The sequence below is a fragment of the Schistocerca serialis genome, unplaced genomic scaffold, assembly GCF_023864345.2.
Source record: "Schistocerca serialis cubense isolate TAMUIC-IGC-003099 unplaced genomic scaffold, iqSchSeri2.2 HiC_scaffold_1420, whole genome shotgun sequence".
Lineage (NCBI taxonomy): Eukaryota > Metazoa > Arthropoda > Insecta > Orthoptera > Acrididae > Schistocerca > Schistocerca serialis.
This window is the reverse complement of record NW_026047648.1, coordinates 2,003,231-2,027,657: the sequence shown is the minus strand read 5'-3', so window position 1 is coordinate 2,027,657 and position 24,427 is coordinate 2,003,231. Positions and strand designations below refer to the sequence as shown.

Sequence of the window (24,427 nt, the reverse complement as noted above, 5' to 3'; positions counted from 1 at the left end):
GCACTGCCAGATCAAGTGCCACTCAATGGTTGCCTGTCCTATCCAACATTGCTCCTGCTTACCTGATATGTAAAGCGACCGAGGTGCAAATTTTTGAAGCCCTGTATGAACTCAGTTCTAAATACCGTATTCCATAAATCCACTGACTGCACACCTGAAGAAAGTCACACACGCCACTTTGTGTTTATTTGCGTATTTATCTTCGATGTCACCGAGATGTAGAAAGAATGTGGGAATGAACATCCACCCAAAAGGCGCATCTTATTCAGAAACCAATGGTGAAGCATGCAGAGTCTGATCTTCGTTGTGGTGAATGCTCATGACTCATCTGCACCCGAATGGCGCAAGGGAGATATGGCCACCTCTTGATGAAGTGGTGGCTTTATAGTGAAAGTGTTGCATGTGGCTGTGCTGTGCAGGAACGGACACTTGTAGAGAACTGTCAACAGCATGTTTCGAATCTTAGCCTGAAAGACTTGCGTCAAGTGCTATGATCTGATTATGAAATTTGAACATTCACCAATCAACATAATGTATATGTTTGTATGTTCTATAAGGAGTACGTTAGTAATGATCTATCTGTACTAGAGTTTGTACTTGTTCTATCATAGTATTGGATGAATTTGTGCACAAGTATTCTTGTATTTCAACAAAGACCGCTCACTTTACCATAACGTGTCAACAGACTCGCATACCATTCACAATTCACGCTGGAATAAGTCAGTCTAATATCTTGATTCATACCTAATGACCTGGATGTCAGTGTCGAAGGGCGACATAAAAACTTGAGAAGTGGCTGCCTGAGTTTGGTTTCATTGTTCTGTTCAAGAAAAGACGGTCTAGTACCAAAATGTCACTTGTTACATCAGGTGACCGCATTTTATTGTTTAAGGTTGGATAACATGGAATGGAACCTGGAGACACTGCAAACGGATCGGCTGAGGGGTGCGACCCTCACCAAGTTACTGCACGCTGTACAGCAGATCACAAGAGCCATAAACCACAGGAATCGCCTTGTCTTGGATTATAATTGGGAATTTCTTCATAATGACCACAACATCAGCAAAACTGGTGAGTATCTCCTTTGAAAGTTTGTTATCTCTGTATATGAAGGGCCATGTCCTGAGTCACTGACTCGTCACGACCCAGCCTTAACCACCATGGACAGAAATTCGAAATTCGGAGAGGGTAAAGAAACAGTGTTTCAGCACTTTTGGAAATAGAACTCCTGTGGGGGGGAGAAATAGTGTGTGACTGTCTTTTCAAAAAAACCAATCGTTATTAAAGAACTATTGAAGTAATTATTGAAGCTACACCTATGTTAGTTGAATTTTTGCTTAGAAATAAAAAGAAATACGGTTTTCAACGTATTTGGAAATTCAACGCCTAAGGGGGTGAAATAGGCGGTGAAATGTTTTATGAATTTATTTCATTATGAAAGCATTTTTAATCTAAATTAATGAAAATTTGTGTTTGGATTCTCGGTTAGAAACAAGAAATACGTCTTTTGGTGTTTTTTGGAAATTCAGTCCCTAAAGGGGTGAAACAGACGATGTAAATTTTTATGAAAGTATTTCATTAATCCTATTTGAAGCTAAGTTTCAGAAAATTTGTATTTGCGTTCTTGGTTGGAAATTTAAAAAAAAAATGTGTTTCGGTGTTTCTGGAAATTCAGCCGATAAGGAGGTGAAATTGGGAATAAAAATGGTTCTGGAAATATTTGATTACGAAGGAATTTTTCAAATGAAATGTCTCAAAATTTGTATTTGGCTTCTTGGTTAGACGTAAAGAAATTCATGTTTAAACGTTTTCTGGAAATGCAACCTCTAAGGGGGTGAAATAAGGGACGAAAGTTTTATAAAAAAATTCTTTATATTAAAACATATTTCAAGTTTAATCTACAAAATTGGTATTTGACTTGTAAGGCAATATGCGTTAGGCAATGAAAGTTTTGATGAAAGTAAATATCACCACAAGAACTCACAATGGTGGATTAACGAGGATCTCTGACTCCAGCTACCAGAATTGATTTCTGGTCGGAAGTAAATTCGGAAAAGACCATGCTTCTACGGCCTTAATTAGCGTGGAAAGCTTAGAAGATGTAGCGATTTTTGAACGGCGTAAAAATTCGATAAAGAAATAATCTGTTTAGACCATACACTCCACACAAGAGAAGCAGTGGGTGCTAAGATAATTGTTAAATGAAGCGGAATGTACCCTTTAAGTTATGTTAGGAAGTAAATCTTGTCTAAGATAGAGAACACATAGATTATGGGGCTGTGTTTACCGCACACTCCTCGAAGAGACACAAATGGCACTCTAGTCCCTTGCCTACATGTGGGTGCTTCTATACCCGCGTCAGAGTCATGCTACACTGCAGATATCCTGTAGCAAGAGCTTTCAGGTGGAAACTTTTTGATCGTCCCTTGTATAACTGAGACATTATTTCTGGTTGTACTTGCCCTTTATTTGTCTCTACCACTTCTTGGCGCACTGCAGTTATCTGCGTTTTCCTGAGTCATTTCCGAGGAAACTTCTCCCTACTGCCCCAAACCTCTTTTTCTCCTCAATATACACTACGTTTTATACTATTTTTATCCAATATATCTCCATACTTCATCAGTATACTGACCCCTTTCAACGTAGAGGGGCGTCTACTTCATGCCACATCTTCAGTTCTTTTAAGTAATACCTAATAACTACACTTAGTGGCATCTTCAGGCTTTTATTAGCGTCATCTTCAATGCAACGAACATAGATCTGATTTAATATGGGTCTGTGCCTCCATACACGTCATATTCTCTACTATCTACATAAGATATAAATGTATATCTGAGATGCGACAATAAAGTAATGAGACTGATTTTCTTTGCAAGATGTGGCAACCCTGCAGTATCTTTGACTTTGGTCTATGTTTCTAGTCCAAGCGCCACATCGATGCAACTGCTCAGTCGTGAGTTGTGCTGTAATAAGTTAACACGTGTTTGTGTCTCTCGTCACGGAAACGGAACCAGATAATATTGCGCAACGGTATGTCATTTCTTTTTGCATGAAATTGGGTGGGAACGCGTCGACAACTTACGGTAAGCTTCAGAAGGCTTTTAGAGAGGAGGTTATGTCAAGAGCTCAAGTTTTTCGTTGGCAAAAAATGTTGAGTGAAGGCAGAACCAATGTTGAAGATGAAGACTGCAATGGACGACCATCAACCTCAAGGACGTGTGTCAACTTGGCCAGGGTGCGTGAACTCGTACGATCTGATCGAAGATTATCCATGAAAATGATTGCAGAAGAACTGAACATCAATCGAGAAACGGTTCGTCTAGTAATAACTGAAGATCTTGGTAGGAGAAAAATTCCTGCAAAATTGGTCCCCAAAAATCTCACACCACAACACCGAGAAACATGGAAAAATGTGGCAGCCGATCTGTTAGAGCAAACAGAAATGAATCCAGAATTGTTGGGCCGTGTTATCACTGGTGACGAAAGTTGGTTTTTTCAGTACGATCCAGAGACAAAAGGCCAAAGTTCGCAATGGTGCTCAAAGGGATCACTCAGACCAAAAAAGCTCGCATGTCAAAGTCAAAAGTGAAATGCACGCTTGTGTGCTTCTTTGATTCCAAGGGAACTGTTCATAAAGAGTGAGTGCTTCCTGGACAAACAGTTAACCGATATTACTACAAAGAAATTTTAGAAAGACTTTGCAAAAGAGTTGTTCGTGTCCGAGCCAACGTTGCTGATAATTGGATTCTGCATCATGATAATGCGCCATCGCATACTGCTCTGTCAGTACAGCAATTTTTTACCTCAAAACAAATTTCAGTACTACCACAGACACCTTATTCACCAGATATCGCTCCGTGCGACTTTTTTCTATTTCCAAGAGTCAAAACGGCGGTCGAGGTACACCATTTTCAAACAAAACAAGACGTCAAAAAGCTGTGACGAGGGTCTTGGAGAATATTACAGAAGATGAGTTCCAGAAATGTTACCATCAATGGCGTCCGCCCCAGTAGCTGCGTGGTCAGCGTGACGGATTGCCGTCCTCTGGGCCCGGGTTCGATTCCCGGCTGGGTCGGAGATTTTCTCCGCTCAGGGACTGGGTGTTGTGTTGTGTTCATCATCATTTCATCCCCATCCGGCGTGCAGGTCGCCCAATGTGGCGCCGACTGTAATAAGACCTGCGGTATGGCGGCCGGACCTGCCCCGCGAGGGGCCTCCCGGCCAATGACGCCAAACGCTCATTTCCATTTCCACCATCAATGGCAGAAGCGCTGGAAAAAGTGTGTGCAATCAGAAGGGAACTACTTTGAAGGAGACAACACTAAACTTGACTACAACGGTAAGCAACATTTTTTTCACATCAGTAACATTACTTTATTGTTGCAACTTGTATATTTGTTTACGTAGTTCTCAGATGCAAACTCTCTTTTCTGATTTCTGTCTTGAATCAGAGTGGTCAGTATCAGGTAACTGTTTCAGCTGCGCCATTCTAGTCAATATAGTCAAAAACAAAGACAAATAACACGTATTTAACAAGAACAAAAGATGAATGGAAGTATGAAACTTGAATTTGGAAATAAAGTTCCATCTATATCAGATCTCACTGGTCGCCAAATAGTTAACTACCATGTAGAAGCACCTTCCCAACAAACTCTTAGTTACTGTTACTTATAATTTTTTTCAGGGTTATAATGTTCCTGAGTTTCAATTCCTTCCAAATTTTCAGATATTCGAGAAACATTCATGTGGGGTTTCGTACAATTCTGAATTTCAGATATTCGAGAGACATTCATGTGGGGTTTCGTACAATTCTGAATGGTTGCTGATATACCTGCTTATCCATTTTAGTTTGTGCCATTCTGCGTTTTTCATTACTAGTACCAGTTGTCCTACTTTGAAACTAGAGGTAGGTGATAGATTTTACATCATATCACCATTTCGCATCTAACACTCTTTCCCCTATATTTACTCTTTCTTGTGCTTGATTGTTGCCTAATGAGATATCGAATAAAACAAGAAAAGTCAGTCAGCTCTGGTTCATGGTTACATATTAATTTGCATTCACATCTACATCTACATCCATACTCCGCAAGCCACCTGACGGTGTGAGGCGGAGGCTACCTTGAGTACCTCTATCGGTTCTCCCTTCTATTCCAGTCTCGCACAGTTCGCGGAAAGAACGATTGTCGGTATGCCTCTGTGTGGGCTCTAATCTCTCCGATTTTATCCTCACGGTCTCTGCGCGAGATACACGTAGGAGGGAACAATAAACTGCTCGACTTCTCGGTGAAGGGATGTTCTCGAAACTTCGACAAAAGCCCGTACCGAGCTACTGAGCGTCTCTCCTGCAGAGTCTTCCACTGGAGTTTATGTATCATCTCCGTAACGCTTTCGCGATTACTAAATGATCCTGTAACGAAGCGCGCTGCTCTCCGTTGGATCTTCTCTATCTCTTCTATCAACCCTATCTGGTACGGATCCCACACTGCTGAGCAGTATTCAAGCAGTGGGCGAACAAGCGTACTGTAACCTACTTCCTTTGTTTTCGGATTGCATTTCCTTAGGATTCTTCCAATGAATCTCAGTCTGGCATCTGCTTTACCGACGATCAACTTTATATGATCATTCCTTTTTAAATCACTCGTAATGCGTACTCCCAGATAATTTATGGAATTAACTGCTATATTGTAGCTAAATGATATGGGATCTTTCTTTCTATGTATACGCAGCACATTACACTTATCTAGATTGAGATTCAATTGCCATTCCCTGCACCATGCGTCAATTCGCGTGGTGCAAATACTGTTGCATCATGCTTGTGGTTGTTAAGGATGCCTTATAAATACCTAATATTATTACGCCATGTGGAATGTTTCCTCTACATCTCCTGCAAAGTCCCCTGTAACCCTACCGCTCATATTTATCCAAAGGAAGCCCCTAAGATAATTATGTATCGTGTCCCGACAACATTTCATAAATTTTTTAGCACGAAACTGTTTACCATTATTCAACACAATACTCTCAGGCATACCTAAATCAACAAAATTGTTGTTACCCAGCTTTTCTGTAGGTGTTGTGGCATTAGCTCTTCTGTGTGGAAATAGCTTAATGTATTTACTGAATCCCCTGACGTAGACCAAAACACCCTCCTCTAGAACTACGTGTAGGTCGAAAATGATCTAATGCTAATAATTCCACTGTGTTAAAGGGATTGCATATTCCTTTGCACAATGCTACTTACTAGTCTCTAACTCAAAACGCATATTTTCAAAAGTTACTGTGTCACTGAAGTTTGCAATACATTTCTTAGTCCCTTAATGCTCTTACTGTAAATTCACATAGTCTATTAAAAGCGCAGATTTTTGGAGGGGAAGCATAGTAGCCGTTCTGGCAAATCCATGTTCGTTCTCCTGAACCAAATTCCTTGATGGATGTAATATTGTGTTACCATGAGATAATTAGGGTCTCGCAAATGACGTTTTTTAATCTCCAATTATCACCCTATTCTGTTCTCTTTCAGAGCACTGACATATTTTGTTCAAAGCATTTTACACCTTGATTTAATTTATAGCTAAAGTGAATACCGAATCGTTTTCAGTTAATGTAATTTCAGACGCCTTATATAGCTCAGCATTTCTAGGCAACCTGTTGGACGCCAAAGTACACTTCCTTCATATGTTTTTAATTTCATGATCGAACTGTTTCAGGAACATTGCTCACCTTGCATGTTTCAACTTACAAGTTTACAAAAATGTTAATGCTTTAAGACCATTGCATATTATTACTTGGTGACTCAACAAAGAATGCTCAAATTTCTGCATTCCAAATACGATGGCCACTGCGTCTAGATCTGATACCCGTTATTATGCTCCACTGATTGTCCTGATTAAGTCGTAAAAACAATCATCTTATGCACTTCAATATCCCCTTCTTTTTTATTTTAAACACCTACACTCTTATACCATATGCATCAGAGCTCACTAAAATAAAAGAAGTCTTCTCAAAATCTGAGTGATTCAGCAGCGGGTTATTTAAGAAACAATTTATCAGCTTTCGAAATGTGGGCTGATATTCTTCAGTCTGAACCCAGGGGCTATCCTCTTTTAACAACTGATGTGTGTAAGGAGCGTAGAATGACTCCTTCCACAAAACGCCGATCAGACATAAACAGGCCAAACATGGCTTTACGTTGTTGCTTTTTCTTTGACGTTTCAAACAGCTCAGTCACTGAGAGCCTGGATGGTTTCGCTAAAATACGTTCTCTGCTAAACACATGGAGCAAGAAATTCAATTGATTCTTAGTGCATGCCATACTTTCTTAATTCAGTTTTGTGCCACCTTTTCCTACTTCATCTCATACATTGTCCAGAAAACTAAAATACTCTTCCCAAGTAGGACATGCAACTTCATGTTGTCTACGTAAAATGTCACTTGCCATAATGGTTCCTGCCCCTGTAACAGCGCCATATCTCTTAAAATGGCAAAGACCGATATACAGGGTGATTCAAAAAGAATACCACAACTTTAGGAATTTAAAACTCTGCAACGACAAAAGGCAGAGCTAAGCACTATCTGTCGGCGAATTAAGGGAGCTATAAAGTTTCATTTAGTTGTACATTTGTTCGCTTGAGGCGCTGTTGACTAGGCGTCAGCGTCAGTTGATGCTAAGATGGCGACCGCTCAACAGAAAGCTTTTTGTGTTATTGAGTACAGCAGAAGTGAATCGACAGTGCATTTCGAACGAAGTATGGGGCACTGAGAATCCGCGGGAAACAACTCAGTATGAACGTGACTCGCCTAAGGTGAACGTTTTCTGTGCCATTTCAGCCAATAAAGTTCTTGGTCCCTTTTTCTTCGAAGGTGCTACTGTAACTGGACTACAGTATCTGGAGATGTTAGAGAATTGGTTGTTCCCTCAGCTCGAACAAGAAGCACAACAATTCATATTTCAGCAGGATGGAGCGCCACCACATTGGCACTTATCTGTCCGTAACTACCTGAACGTCAACTACCCGAGGCGATGGATCGGCCGCCAGGCAGCCCGTGACAGAGCACTTCATCACTGGCCTCCAAGAAGCCCTGATCTTAACCCCGGCGATTTTTTCTTATGGGGGTATGTTAAGGATATGGTGTTTCGGCCACCTCTCCCAGCCACCATTGATGATTTGAAACGAGAAATAACAGCAGCTATCCAAACTGTTACGCCTGATATGCTACAGAGAGTGTGGAACGAGTTGGAGTATCGGGTTGATATTGCTCGAGTGTCTGGAGGGGGCCATATTGAACATCTCTGAACTTGTTTTTGAGTGAAAAAAAACCTTTTTAAATACTCTTTGTAATGATGTATAACAATAGGTTATATTATGCTTCTTTCATTAAATACACATTTTTAAAGTTGTGGTATTCTTTTTGAATCACCCTGTATTAAAGACAGACGGAAATACTCCATACCCACGAGAAAATCCATTATATATACGGAACACATATTTTCTTTAGTCTTTTGCCAATGGAAAATTCGAGTAACCACAAATTATATCGAACGATTCATGTGAAACAAGTAGCTCCTCTGAATTATTGCAATAATTTTGTATATATTGTGCGCTGTCCCTCATTAAATTTTGTTTAAAGTATGAGCATCTAGTACCAGCCTTACAATTCTATAACAATTCAGTGCTACCGCCAGTGGATTTTTAAAAATATGTATTGCGTGTTACAATATCCCCCAATCTAACGTTCGTTGAATCGTTTCTTAATAGGTTCTTGGCAACTGGTCATCATTGGATATGGTACTTGAAAAATATTTCCAAAGTCTTACATTTGAAATGCATTAGTAATATGTTTCCATACATTTGAAAACGCAGTGTTATGCTTGAGTAACACTTGCCTAAGCTTTTCTCTTTGTTTACATGAAACTAGATGTACAGATTGAATTTTTATATTCAGTACACAAGGGCTCCTGATGTTGTTGTTGTTGTGGTCTTCAGTCCTGAGACTGGTTTGATGCAGCTCTCCATGCTACTCTATCCTGTGCAAGCTTTTTCATCTCCCAGTACCTACTGCAACCTACATGCTTCTGAATCTGCTTAGTGTATTCATCTCTTGGTCTCCCTCTACGATTTTTACCCTCCACGCTGCCCTCCAATACTAAATTGGTGATCCCTTGATGCCTCAGAACATGTCCTACCAACCGATCCCTTCTTCTGGTCAAGTTGTGCCACAAACTTCTCTTCTCCCCAATCCTATTCAATACTTCCTCATTAGTTATGTGATCTACCCATCTAATCTTCAGCATTCTTCTGTAGCACCACATTTCAAAAGCTTCTATTCTCTTCTTGTCCAAACTATTTATCGTCCATGTTTCACTTCCATACATGGCTACACTCCATACGAATACTTTCAGAAATGACTTCCTGACACTTAAATCAATACTGGATGTTAACAAATTTCTCTTCTTCAGAAACGCTTTCCTTGCCATTGCCAGCCTACATTTTATATCCTCTCTACTTCGCCCATCATCAGTTATTTTGCTCCCCAAATAGCAAAACTCCTTTACTACTTTAAGTGCCTCATTTCCTAATCTAATTCCCTCAGCATCACCCGACTTAATTAGACTACATTCCATTATCCTTGTTTTGCTTTTGTTGATGTTCATCTTATATCCTCCTTTCAAGACACTGTCCATTCCATTCAACTGCTCTTCCAAGTCCTTTGCTGTCTCTGACAGAATTACAATGTCATCGGCGAACCTCAAAGTTTTTATTTCTTCTCCATGAATTTTAATACCTACCCCGAATTTTTCTTTTGTTTCCTTTACTGCTTGCTCAATATACAGATTGAACAACATCGGGGAGAGGCTACAACCCTGTCTTACTCCCTTCGCAACCACTGCTTCCCTTTCATGTCCCTCGACTCTTATAACTGCCATCTGGTTTCTGTACAAATTGTAAATAGCCTTTCGCTCCCTGTATTTTACCCCTGCCACCTTTAGAATTTGAAAGAGAGTATTCCAGTCAACATTGTCAAAAGCTTTCTCTAAGTCTACAAATGCTAGAAACGTAGGTTTGCCTTTCCTTAATCTTTCTTCTAAGATAAGTCGTAAGGTCAGTATTGCCTCACGTGTTCCAGTGTTTCTACGGAATCCAAACTGATCTTCCCCGAGGTTGGCTTCTACTAGTTTTTCCATTCGTCTGTAAAGAATTCGTGTTAGTATTTTGCAGCTGTGACTTATTAAGCTGATAGTTCGGTAATTTTCACATCTGTCAACACCTGCTTTCTTCGGGATTGGAATTATTATATTCTTCTTGAAGTCTGAGGGTATTTCGCCTGTTTCATACATCTTGCTCACCAGATGGTAGAGTTTTGTCAGGACTGGCTCTCCCACGGCCGTCAGTAGTTCCAATGGAATATTGTCTACTCCGGGGGCCTTGTTTCTACTCAGGTCTTTCAGTGCTCTGTCAAACTCTTCACGCAGTATCGTATCTCCCATTTCATCTTCATCTACATCCTCTTCCATTTCCATAATATTGTCCTCAAGTACATCGCCCTTGTATAGGCCCTCTATATACTCCTTCCACCTTTCTGCTTTCCCTTCTTTGCTTAGAACTGGGTTTCCATCTGAGCTCTTGATATTCATACAAGTCGTTCTCTTATCTCCAAAGGTCTCTTTAGTTTTCCTGTAGGCGGTATCTATCTTACCCCTAGTGAGATAGGCCTCTACATCCTTACATTTGTCCTCTAGCCATCCCTGCTTAGCCATTTTGCACTTCCTGTCGATCTCATTTTTGAGACGTTTGTATTCCTTTTTGCCTGTTTCACTTACTGTATTTTTATATTTTCTCCTTTCATCAATTAAATTCAATAGTTCTTCTGTTACCCAAGGATTTCTACCAGCCCTCTTGTTTTTACCTACTTGATTCTCTGCTGCCTTCACTACTTGATCCCTCAAAGCTACCCATTCTTCTTCTACTGTATTTCTTTCCACCATTATTTTCAATTGTTCCCTTATGGTCTCCCTGAAACTGTACAACCTCTGGTTTAGTCAGTTTATCCAGGTCCCATCTCCTTAAATTCCCACCTTTTTGCAGTTTCTTCAGTTTTAATCTACAGGTCATAACCAATAGATTGTGGTCAGAGTCCACATCTGCCCCTGGAAATGTCTTACAATTTAAAACCTGGTTCCTAAATCTCTGTCTTACCATTATATAATCTATCTGATACCTTTTAGTATCTCCAGGGTTCTTCCATGTATACAACCTTCTTTCATGATTCTTAAACCAAGTGTTAGTTATGATTAAGTTATGCTCTGTGCAAAATTCTACCAGGCGGCTTCCTCTTTCATTTCTGTCCCCCAATCCATATTCACCTACTATGTTTCCTTCTCTCCCTTTTCCTACACTCGAATTCCAGTCACCCATGACTATTAAATTTTCGTCTCCCTTCACAATCTGAATAATTTCTTTTATTTCATCATATTTTTAATTATATTATAGGGTGGCTCAACTTATTATGAACTACACTGAAGCGCCAAAGAAACTGGTATAGGCACACGTATTCAAAAATGGTTCAAATGGCTCTGAGCACTATGGGACTTAGCTGCTGAGGTCATCAGTCCCCTAGAACTTAGAACTACTTAAACCTAACAAACCTAAGGACATCACACACATCCATGCCCGAGGCAGGATTCGAACCTGCGACCGTACCGGTCGCGCGGTTCCAGACTGTAGCGCCTAGAAATGGTTCAAATGGCTCTGAGCACTATGCGACTTATCTTCTGAGGTCATCAGTCGCCTAGAACGTAGAACTAATTAAACCTAACTAACCTAAGGACATCACACACATCCATGCCTGAGGCAGGATTCGAACCTGCGACCGTAGCGGTCGCTCGGCTTCAGACTGTAGCGCCCAGAACCGCACGGCCACTCCGGCCGGCTAGCGCCTAGAACCGCTCGGCCACCCCGGCCGGCACACGTATTCAAATGCAGAGATATGTACACAAGCATATGTAAACAGCAGGTGTGTACTTGAAACTATGAAGTACATTGTGTTTTGTAACGGGTTATTTTCACTTTCTTAAGCTGGTTTTAATAATGAAACTAATACAATATTTAAAAATGTGATCTCCGCCTCTTTTTGTTAAGCGACTGAGACGAAATCTTGGATAGACGAATCTTTTATTTGCTTTGAAAAATTTCGAAGTTTGAAATGGTTTCCATGTTTGTTTAGGACGCAATACACTTTAATCATGCACATACCCTCGATAGTGCATATGTTAATATCATATATGTTTTTGTACTAGGTAATAACAAAACAAGTTTTAATCTGGGCTTGAATTCGAAAGCTGTACAAGTTTAAAAAGCTACTGAATAAGAGTGACGGAAAAAATTGCAACACAAAAACCTATTTAATGTAGAATAACTAATCCAAATGTAAAATGCTGGTACATTAATAAACGTGTAACTGCCGGAATTTAGAATGCAGGCATGCAAAACGAGCATCCATTGTGTTGTAGAGGTGCCAGATTTCAGTTTGGCGGATGGAGTTTCGTGCCTGTTGCACGTGCTCACTGAATGCAGGGATGGTTAAAGCTTGGTGTGGATGACGCTGGAATCGTGGTCTGATGATGTGTCACACGTGCTCGATCGGAAATCTGATGGTCGAACAGCCCAAGGCAACATGTCGACACTATGTAGAGCATGTTGGGGCCACTACAGCGAGCGTTATCCTGTTGGAAAACACTCCTTAGGACGCTGTTCGTGAATGGCAGCTCAGTAGGTCGAGTCATCAGACTGACGTACAAATTTGCGTCAGAGGCATGTGATAACCACGAGGGTGTTCCTGCTACTATAGGAAATCGCACCTCCTACCATAACACCAGATGTAGGCTGAATGTGTCTAGCACACAGACAAGCTGGCTGCAGGCCTCTGGCTTCCTTCTAACTGACACATGGCCGTCACTGGCACCGCAGCAGAACCAACTCTCATCAGAAAACACCACAGATCTCCATCCTGCCCCCAGCGAGCTCTCTCTTGACAGCACTGAAGTCGCAAATGGCGGTGGTTTGGGGTGAGGAGAATGCACACAGTACAGGGAGTTTTGCTCGGAGCTGTCCTTGAAGTAACCAATTTGTAACAGGTCATTGAGTTTCCGTTGTTCCAACTGCTGCTCACATTCCTTCAGCCATCTGCTGAACACGATGGTTTTCCCTCTCCATACAGCCACGTGGTCGTCTGGAGCCCAGCCTTCTCGAGACCGTGCATTCTCGTGGCCACCGTGGCCGGCAGTCACGTACAGTGGCTACCTACCTACCTGTCAAGTCTTTCTGCAATATCACAAAGGAACATCCAGGTTCCCATAGCCCTATTACAAACGCTGTGAGGTGTTGATAATAGAGTGTCTGTCGCCTTGAAGATATTCTTGACTAACGTCAATCTGCCACATCCAGTATCAAAGGTAACTGACCATCACAACCGTTACAGTGTGTATTTAAATAAATGTAATTTGTATCGTCATACGCGACTGGCGCGAAATTGGAATAGGCGTCATCATTAAGATATAGAAACACTCCTACTTTCGTTTATGTCACACAATTCTTTCTTGGCATTGCGTTTTCTTTTCCCGTCAGTTTATGTGGTCTGAGACCTTACCAATCCTCCAAAAAATGATTTTACCTTCCAATTTTTTTTTACTTTCTTCAAGGAGATCTCCCATTTAGAGTCTTTTATGATGTAAGCCTACCTATTTGGTCCCCCTCCCCCCCCCCCTGGAATTTAGTGCTGGTGACGCCAGTGTTCAAAATGCTAAAAGTAAACTGACATAGAGATGACATTTCCATCAACATATGTCACAGGCACAGATATACTACTCGTGTACCGCTTCGGTCCGAAAAAGTGTCCATACTGTAGTGTGACTGTAGTCTGACAGTGTATACATATTTAGTAAATTCTACCTTCATACCCTCTTTATCCTTGTGAATGCAGAAAGTGAATGTTGTGCTCGCATAGAAATCTGATTCACTGACCTCTTCACCACTTTGTCGTCTGTCTTCTTGTCCAGAATTCCAGGCCGAGATACCGGTCTTCCTGGAGCACCTCTCTGACTACTGGCGGGACTCGGCGCAGCTGCTCTCACTGGGTGTCAAACATTTCTCTCAGCTGCTCGTCCCCCTCGCTTTCGAGCAAATGGTAAGTGGAGATTCTTTTCGTGTTTTATGTTATATGTACGCGGGATGAGAAAGTGATACACACAGCCACGATTACGTGGTCAGTCCTCTTAGTCTGTTTACTGGCTTACGTGGCTCACACTGTCGCTGTTTCCGCCGCTCTGACTGCAATGTTAACTCACTGCAAGAGATCGGACCCCCTCTACCTTGTGCGGTTATTAGGCAAAGCAAGCACAGTCGGAACGGTTAAGGATAGCCAAGAAAATCATCCGTACCTTTCTCGTTCGTAGTTTCTCGTAACTTCCTAAAGCAGCTGGAAAACTTCCTGTCAGATCTTACAGTACAAGCCTAAGCCTGGTGGCCACATATTTCTTAGGGAATGGTCCAGATGTTACTAAACCGTCCTTTATCTCACTATCTGAGAATCTGCTTATTTGGAGTCAATTACTCTGTAGGTAATACGCGGGAGAGAGGGGTCAGGGATTACGGTCTGCTATAAAGATCACCTTGCGTAATAGAATTTGACAGCCTATGTTGATTTTTTAAAGGCTTCATCGTTCAGAAATAACTTGGAGAATGTCTATCCACACATGAAGAATTTAATGGGCGCAAACTTAAGCTTATGCACCGTGGACATCATGACCAACCACTACCTACCTCACACTCCAGTATTCCTGCTCCTTCTGCGAAATTACACTCAGGTGACAACGCACGGGGTAACGACGTGCTCACTTACTGACGGTGGTAATGTCGCGTGCACAAGGCGTGGAAGGGCAGAGCATTGGCGCAGCTGCCGACTGTACTCAGGTGATTCATGTCTGACGTGGTTATGATCGTACCACGGCAATTAACACGCTTTGTGCGCGGAATAGTAGTTGGAGCTAGATGCACGGGCAATTCCATTTCGGGAATCGTCAGAGAATTCAGTATCCTGCTGCCTACAGTATAAAGACTGTGCCGAGAATAGCAAATTTCAGGGATTTCCTCTCACCACGGACAATGCAGTGGCTGACACCCTTCAGTTGATGATCGAGAGCAGCGGCGTTTGACTACAGCTGTCACTGCTAACAGACAACCAGCACTGCGTGAAATAACGGCAGAAAGCAGTGCGGGGCGTATGACGAACGTATCCATTAGATCCATTTACAATCTGTTTAGGGAAAGTTTATCTATAACTACCCATACACATCCATAGCTAGTATGTGTTAACGTCGAATGTAGGTGGTGGTCACATTAATTCGACTCCATTGTGTACAAATAAATGCAACTCTCTGAACTGACTTTGTAGCTTGAGAATCGTGTGTTTGATAAGACATCAATACAACCCACTTTGCATTAATGTTATAATATGTTGTACAAAACTGAATATTTAGTCATAAGCTGGCATTAACTTAAGCATTATGCAATAGTCGCACCTACACGTGTAACTTAAAGTTGGCTGCTAATTGTGAATATTGTAAGTAATTTGAACCACCTTCTGTGTGTCTCAGCGTATCCACTCAAATGATCTGCAACGCCATGAATGGATTAACAGCATGAAACATCTGAGAGACATGCTGCACACTAAATTAAGCGGCTGGGTTCATGATGTGCAATCCGTCAGCGAGCAGATGGCGTACTACAAAGTGGAAGAACACAAGAACAGGCCTGGGACTTATATACTTAGGTAAAAGCGAGTATACTTTGTAACTTTTGTCGAACTCATTACGATTCATGAATTTTTATTCCATTCCTTCCCCTCGTACGTATTTTTTACAGTTACGTAAACAGCTGCGATAATTTAATTCAGGACTGAGCAGAAAATGTGACTAGTGGACAACAGTCAAATATCGTTGCTGCCAGATACTACATAAGTTTACATAATTTATGGAAACGGTGAGAACCTCTGAAAACTTGTGGTACTTGACACACAAACCTAGTATAGAGGTCAAACAGGGCTAAAACAATTTGTCTAATCGAGGAAAGTCATGCTAATAACGTGTATTTCCACGTCTAGCCTAGATGATGGCACCAATTAGGGAAGGAAGAGCGTACAAAAGTTATATTAATCTAAGGGCTAACCAGCGATAACGATTAAACAAAAGATGAAGAGGTGTCGATAGGAGGGTGTGGGGTGGTAATTGATCATAGTTTTCATGTCTTACACTGTGACGTGCGGTTTTAAATCCGCTCATAGCACAGTGCATAAATACTGGAAGATAGAAGTGAGAGGTACAACGTGTATGCCTCTCCACCACTGGGCATGTGGGGTCACGGAGTGGCCAGCTTGGGATTGTCGAGGATGGTGAGTGTGTCTTGGAGGTGGAGGGCGCCAAGTTTTACTATACTTACGACGACCCCTTTGAGTGCGGGGTGGCAAAAGGCCAATGATGTTTGTGGCATTCGACTGCTCACATATTGTCTATCATGCAACCACAATATTCACTGCCAATGGCAACAGGGGTGGGACTGGAGGTCTCCAGCTGCGAGCACAACATGAGGCTATGGAACATAACTGAACTGCTTAGTCAACGAGTAACTCGCAATAGTGTTACAATGCTAGTGGTGCTGATATGAAGCAGAGCAATGGCAACAATAAAGAAACAAACATTGCAATATATCTACAACAACACTTCACGAAGTTGATGATTCGTCAGAAAGAAACACAGGGATTTTTGCAGAGTGAGAAAGAAGTGGCAGATGAAATATTAAGTCTTCTGCAAGATGATTCAGTGGGATGTGCGGCATCGTATATGTTTGACTGTACAGATGGTATAAATAACGAGTGCAATGATGATAATATGTGCTTAACAAGTGAAACTGATACTGAAACGAGTCCCAGCTATGTAGTTCATCACACTTGTAGGGCAGGGAGCCAGAAATCTCGGCTCCATTGAAACGTAGTAAAGGCCAATCGTTGTCCAAGGAGCTGGTATTAAACATAATAACATACATGGAAGATCATCCGCAGGATAGGAATAGCGCAACTGTGAATAGATTTCGAATAATTCCACAGCAGTATGACCGTGTTCTGCATAAGAAAAAGGACAAATATTCAGGGTAGAACAAGAAGCACTTTTTACAAAAACTGATCTCCGCGCGTTTCAAGGTTTCTTGATAAGATTTATGGGATGTCCATGATAGTTACCTACTACATTATGCACATCAAATTGTGTGTGACGTAGATTACAGTGATTTCAAGGGAAGTAGTAGACGGTAGCATAACTTGAAACAGTGCTATAGAATTGGAAGACATAAGATAACGACATTTCAAACGAAGTGTCCACTTGATATGCACAGCAAAATACGGAATCGACCCGAAAATTTGTAGATGATTATTCTATCCTTCAGTAAGGAATTTGTTTGAAGAAGAAATGCATTTAAAAGGAATCCAGGAAATTAGAGGTACTAAGAGAGTTGTGTCAAAGTCGAGTAAAATCAATGCCTCAATACATTAGTATACAATTATACCGATCGTTTAACTTGATGGTAAATCGGCTATAAAGTTATTTATTGTGCTGCGACAAGCTGAAGGTGCTCTGCTCCCTACGACTCTTTCTCGTGTATGTGATCTTGCAAAGGCAGTAGGATATATTTATGTCACAGAAAGCAAGAATGGAATAGCGGCGTAAGAAAACAACAGCAATGGTAAGAGCAGTGGTTTGGGCCAATCGCTGGTCCATTTAACTTGCTTTTGCTTGATTCCTCGTCTCCAGATAAAAATCATGCTCCTTTAGAGCAAACTATTCCTCCCAAAAAATGTGTGACATTGCATTTCACACCACCTGGAACCACTGTGTAAATTCGACCTCTGGATGTCTGCTTTTTGCACGTCTATAAACCATATTATAGCACTTTCTGGAGCTATGTCTTCAAGGATATCAGTTTCACAATAAGCTCTTCGGCGTGCTGTTCTGCATTAGGCTGGATGAATCACATTCCATCTGTTTTCACCACCCTATTACACCAATATGATTCTGTATGCTTTCTTTAAGAGTGAATATGCAGTTGGACGTCCTTTTCGGTTTGTAACCCCAAAGAAGTTCGCCTTGGATCTTGATGGTTGGCACCTCTTTGACGACTATGAGGCACTATTTTTCATTTGGTGTTCATAGTGCAATTTCATGGTTTGCTTTTAACATGTCTTGAATATCGACAATGTCTGTCTGTGAAGCACAATACATACGTGCCATAGAAGTATGATCTGTGCACCTCCTGGACACTTATTTTCTGTCACCCTCCTGATGCACATGGTGAGTCATTTGCAGCTAATGTTGTTCCTGTCAGAATTGTTAACACAACGCTTTGAAATTAGCTTTACTAAAGACTGAAGTTGTGATCTTGGACTCAAGAGGGTCCTTGTTAGACTGTCAGTCAGGGGTTGATTATTGAGAAAGAGAGGGTAATGTTGAGTGGATCATGGCTGGTAAGTCAATAGAAAGCTTGCCAGTACTTGAGTTTATAGTTGGTATACTCAGAGCTTGTCTGTCGTCAGTTCAGGCGTCTTTTTGTATGAAGTATATTGCTGTGGCATCTCTCTAATTCCCAGTGGCGAGTTAGTGTGTTCAAGACATTGGTGAGGAAGAAGGAGCAGTAGTACCCATGAGATTCTTTGAATATTTCAAGACGTCAAGGATTAGGGAGAATTTAAATGGGACTGATAGCTGGGATGAGTGTGTGTGTGTGTGTGTGTGTGTGTGTGTGTGTGTGTGTGTGTGTGTGTGATAGTGACTTTCGTTGAACTTTGCTGCAGGAAGGAATTTGTATCGGATATACCTTCAGGATATGGAGAGTGACAAGGTATTTTCTGATTTGAGTCTGTACAAGCTTCCAGTAAACGTCCTAGATTTTATGGTACTGTTCTAGAATTATTTTACGTGGGTTATTGTGGGGTGGATATGAGATGGAGTGAGAATAAGGGTTGACTTTTGCATGAACTCGTGATCACTTTCAATCAGATGAAGGATATGTGCAGTTATGCGTCTGAGGAGGTAGACAGACGAATCATTCCAGTGATAGGGGAGTTGAGACATGAAAGGAAGTAGATCATTTGTCCTCAGCTACGTTCAACATGGTAACTGCTGTGGATATACAGGTCCACAACGATGATGTAGGTGTAGGAGGGTTAATCAAAGTGAGCAAGGAAATAGTGTACGACAACTCAGAAAGATATGGGTGGTGATTGTTAGGTAGGGTAGATCACATAACTAAAGAGGAGGTACTGAACAGAAGTGGGGAGAAGAGGAGTCTGTGGCACGACTAGAAGAAGGGATCGATTGGCAGGACATGTTCTGAGGCATAAAGGGATCACCAATTTAGTACCGGAAGGAAGCGTGATGGATAAAAATCATAGAGGGAGACTAAGGGATGAATTCAGCAAGCAGATTCAGAGCGGTGTAGGTTGCAGTCGTTACTCGGGCATGAAGAGGCTTGCAAAGGATAGAATAACATGGAGAGATGCATCAAACCAGTCTTCAGACTGAATACCACAGCAACACCAACATGGGGAATGAGGCCTCCTACCCAATATCCTCTTACTAACTTGGGAGGTGGCGAGGCTTACCTGAACACCTACAAAATGAATTCGTTTTAAACAAGTGCCAGTTGTGTATATTATCGGATATTCTCTCACTTCCTTCCCCTTCACATATCTTATTAATCTGTAGTCCACTGCAAGGTGTTAACGCTATTTAGTGTTCTGTTACTTTCGACTCCTTTATACACTTTAATGATCGGAACTGTCTGCTCCAGCTGGTTTCCTCCCAAGTCCTACTTTTTTGACTTATTAACGCAAATATCTACTATCCTTATAGTGTTATTCACTTATCTGTTCTTTGCCTTTTACCTTCTAATCCTTATTCTTTCACGTTTATTTCTGTATACTCATCAAACTTTAGTGTCAATTACGTCTCCATAGGGGAGTAGTGATTTTTTAGGTGCTGTGTCATTGATACTACAGGATATATTTTGCGTGTTTCTGAGTACATCTTATCCACCCATGTGACTTTATATTTTCACATATATGCACCTGTCAAAGACTGTCGTGTCACTTGATCTATTTTATGTTCATGACTTCTATGACTTCCATTTGTTTAGCATTTTTGTTATTAGGTATAGTTAAAAGAATTTAGGTTTATGCTTTAAAGATTGACACGATATTTGAAGAACGCATTGCCATACAAAAAACCTAAATGGAGAGATTACCAAACATGAACTTGAGCCCTTATGCTCCTTATCCGCATGTTCTGTATAGCTGCACAGCGCAGAGATTTTGTTTAATGCTGAGACTCAATCTATTACTCCATAACTGAGTGTCACACTTACTTCTACTTCAGTCCCCTTAGATCCACGATTAAAGAGTACTCTTGACAGGAGAGTTGGCAGTAGTGCAGAATTGTGATGTAAACTAGATAGCACCACCGTAGCTATGGGCCCTATAATGGCGAATTTCATAGCTGCAGAACAGTTGTGCGTCCCCTGAGGTTGCTTAGTATAGACTACAGGCATCGGTTTAAATTTTGTACTCATCACTAGTTTGGAATAAATACTTTTTCTCGTCAAATGTATCCATTTTCTCTTCATCAGGTATCAGATCACTGTAGCTTCGACTTTACTTTTGTTTCTCGTTTGTCATTTCTTTATAATCTGATTTATACTTCTCCCTTCTCTCATAAATATCATTTTCTGAATTGCAAATGTTTAGCGACTTATCTTTCAGTGGATTCATTCTTGGCTTGTTGAAATATACCTCTTTTGCAACACAGTCACATGAGACAATACTAGTGTCCTCCCTGTCTTTAGCAGACTCCTTTATTCAATCCCCATACACGTATTTACGATGTCTATGTTCTCTTCACATGGGTGATTGGTTTCGTTTCCATATGCGTTAAACCATACTATTTTCTTGGGCCGTTTCTGTTTTACTCTCCTTGGTACCTTCAAGAATTTTACTTTGTGCAATCCCTTTGTCGTTAATGTACATGATCGGACTTCATACGAACCTGATACGTTACCCATCACCCTCCTGTCTCCATTTGTATTTCCATGTGGTGTGACGTGTGTAATTTTTGACTGAGTCAGGTAAATTTAATTTCCGGTAATTGTACGTTATTCCATAAGTGCACAATGCTTCGCTTTTCAGGGTGCCTTAGATAGCTATCTAACGATGGCTGGCGAAAATAGCTATCAAATCCATATCTCTATTTCACCGCAATCTTAGATCAAAAGACAGTTCACCTGCAACCTCATTACATTTGATTTTAAATAGATCTCTTATACTAGAAAGAGATTTGCATACACTTTATCCAGTGAATCACTGCTGCTTATGTTAAATGTTACAATTCTCGTTTTTCATTTGTTTTTTAATTAACTGAACGTCATTAACTTCTAAAGCCACCAGTTTTTGGTCATTTCCTATGAAATGCTGATGCAGTGTCTACAAGACAAACTGAAATTTCTAAGTGAACTTCATTCGGTAACGACCCCACATTAGATTTAAACAAGCTATTGTAGGCTTGTATGCCTCAAACACACTCTAATCTTACATAATATTTCGGACATGTCGCACTGTCCTACTGGATTTGTCCAAGTCTGTCAGAATGCACAATGGACATGAATGGACACAGGTGAACAGACAAGCTACTTATGTATGTGTCACCTGTCAGAGTCGTATCTAGACTCATCAGGGATCCCACATCACTCCAACTGCACATGCCCCACACCATTACAGAGCCCCCACCAGCTTGAACAGCCCTTGCTGTCATACAGGGTCCATGGGTGTCACCTGTCAGAGTGGTATCTAGACTCATCAGGGATCCCACATCACTTCAACTGCACATGATTCATTAGGTTGTCTCAGTTGTTCCTTTCACGTTACATACATTTTTTTTTAAATCGAAATTTTCTGCCTACGTTCAATAGAGTATTCCCTCTTTAACCTACATTCACTTTAATCGATATTTACTAGCAAGAAGAACAACGAGTACTCCAGCAGCGACTCCCACGCTGCCTTGGTGCGTGCTAACAGCTACTGCCATGCACCACCGCCACTCCTTCAGTAATGGTTATTCTTCCTATCTTACTGGCCCTGCTAATTCATACCGATAAAACGTATGTCTCAACAGGTGCCCTAATGGGCGCATAAAACCCCTATTCTAAAATTGTTTTGAATGTAAAGGAAAATAAACAGACCTTTGGTGAAGTCACTGGGCATCTCATGATTGACATGACGATCAGCTACTTCGCTCCTCTCCTAAATGGATACTGTTACTGCCGCCTTACCCCAAAATATTCCGTGCATTATGGGTATAATTTGAAGGGTGTGTTGATAAGGGTAAATGTTTGCATTGGAATTTGTACTCTGAAGAGACTAAAGTCATGGGATACATCGTAATATCGTATCAGGTCTCCATTTGCCTGGAGTAGTGCAGCAGCTAATGCGGCATTGATTCATTGGAAATACCCTGCAGAAATATAGCAAAAGTGTTTCCAGTGCACGATTTTGTGCAAAAACTGACCTCACAATTATGTTAAATTAGTGTTCCATGGCACTCATGTCCTTGATTGTCCAGAATGTCCTTTGAACCAGTTGCAAATAATTATTACCTCATGACATGAGTAGTGGGACAATGGGGGTGTGGGGCCATTTTGTTACTGCAGGTTGCTTCCATCAGGGGCAGGTATGCACTCAGAGGCAATCCTATTTGTTCTCCTTTGATTGACACATACTTAACCTATTGTCCCATTAAGTGGTTTTCCAAGTCACTGCAGATAACTTATTGTCCCCCCCCCCTCCCACTCCAACTCCCCTGCCCCTTTCACTGCTACAGGTACACTTTGAAGTCTGAATTACTGGAATAGAAACTGTCACTACTATTTCACATGATGACACAAGTACAATTAGAGCTATGATGTCACAGACACACTGATTGACCTCCCATCGCAAATCCAAGATGGCTGCCGTGATGGCGCAAGTATCGTTACCCAAAATGGTCGTGGTGGGAAATTCAAAAAGTGCCATACCCCCTCACAGATGGCAAATTCAAATTTTGTCAGTTTTTCGCGAGGGTCATGCTCACCTAGATTTAGAATGAGCTTTTGTGAGTGCCATACCCACCTACACTTTGAAGGAATTAGTTAAAGCCTCCACCACGATCTTCAACTGACCACCACATCCTTGGTGGTCTAACGTGTTCTAACATGCACTAATGTGTACTAACGTGCACAGTGCATAGCGTCATCTAAGATGGCGGCTGTGACATCAGTTGATGATGCAAGTGCCACACCCCACTGGCGGGATGTTGAAATTTCGGTGGGAAGATAGGTCAACTGGGCTACCTCCCCTAACATAACCCCCCTCCCCTCACTCCAGGCTGGCCGCGGTGGCCATGCGATTCTGGCACTGCAGTCCGGAACTGCGGGACTGCTACGGTCGCAGGTTCGAATCCTGCCTCGGGCATGGATGTGTGTACTGTCCTTAGGTTAGTTAGGTTTAAGTAGTTCTTAGTCTAGAGGACTGATGACCTTAGATGTTAAGTCGATCTGTCACTAACTCTGTAAACAGCACTCCTGTCGGGCAAATATGTACACTGGGAATGCAGTATCACTAACTTAGTTATGACGCTGAAGTCTATATTTTACACCCAATATGCGGCAGGAGGATGGAGTACATCACATAAATCAAAGTTCGTTTACTGGGATGTGTCACGTCTCATCACACATGAGATGGAAGTCCTCTGATGACAGACAGGTTTACTGTTAACGATCGGAAATGTTATGCTGCTGCTTGAATGTGAAGGTACCATGGCTTATGTTCTGACATACGTTTGTGGGACGTAATCAAACTACTATTCATGTATAAAGAAAAAAGATTGTGTATGTCTAGTCATAACAGAATGATGGATTGAACATGGTGAATTGTGATTTCAATGCATCGGGAAGTATATCCGAACATAGGTGGTGATAGATTCATTTCCGAAGCAGCTGCACAATATAGCAATGCAAGTGTTCATCTGGACCTGCTATAGTGTACAAACAGGACAGTCAATACAGCTGTTACAATACGTCCCCTCATCGGCACCCTGTAAGTGTACCCTAGTATTTTCCTTGTTGTCTGTCAGAAGTGATATTGATTCAGTACGCCAGCCCGCGTCTGTGACGCCTTTCTTAGCATTACATCCGCGGATGGGGTATTCATTACCACACAGTGCCAGGCGCCTGCCCTTCATAACACTTGTTTGAAGAATCTCGGCAGGGTGCAGCACCTTCCAGAAGTGATGATTCGACGACTT

General features: G+C 41.5%; 1 protein-coding gene across 1 annotated transcript in view; it reads left to right on the top strand.

The window, feature by feature from the left end:
* Positions 1–24,427, top strand: part of LOC126442997 (uncharacterized) — a 67,002-nt gene that overhangs the window by 10,931 nt on the left and 31,644 nt on the right. Inside the window, exons 2-4 of the mRNA XM_050090839.1 lie at positions 893–1,071; positions 14,054–14,181; positions 15,650–15,825. Of these exons, the coding sequence (XP_049946796.1) occupies positions 903–1,071; positions 14,054–14,181; positions 15,650–15,825 (473 nt within the window). The 5' untranslated portion in view covers positions 893–902. The remainder of the gene's footprint in view (positions 1–892; positions 1,072–14,053; positions 14,182–15,649; positions 15,826–24,427) is intronic.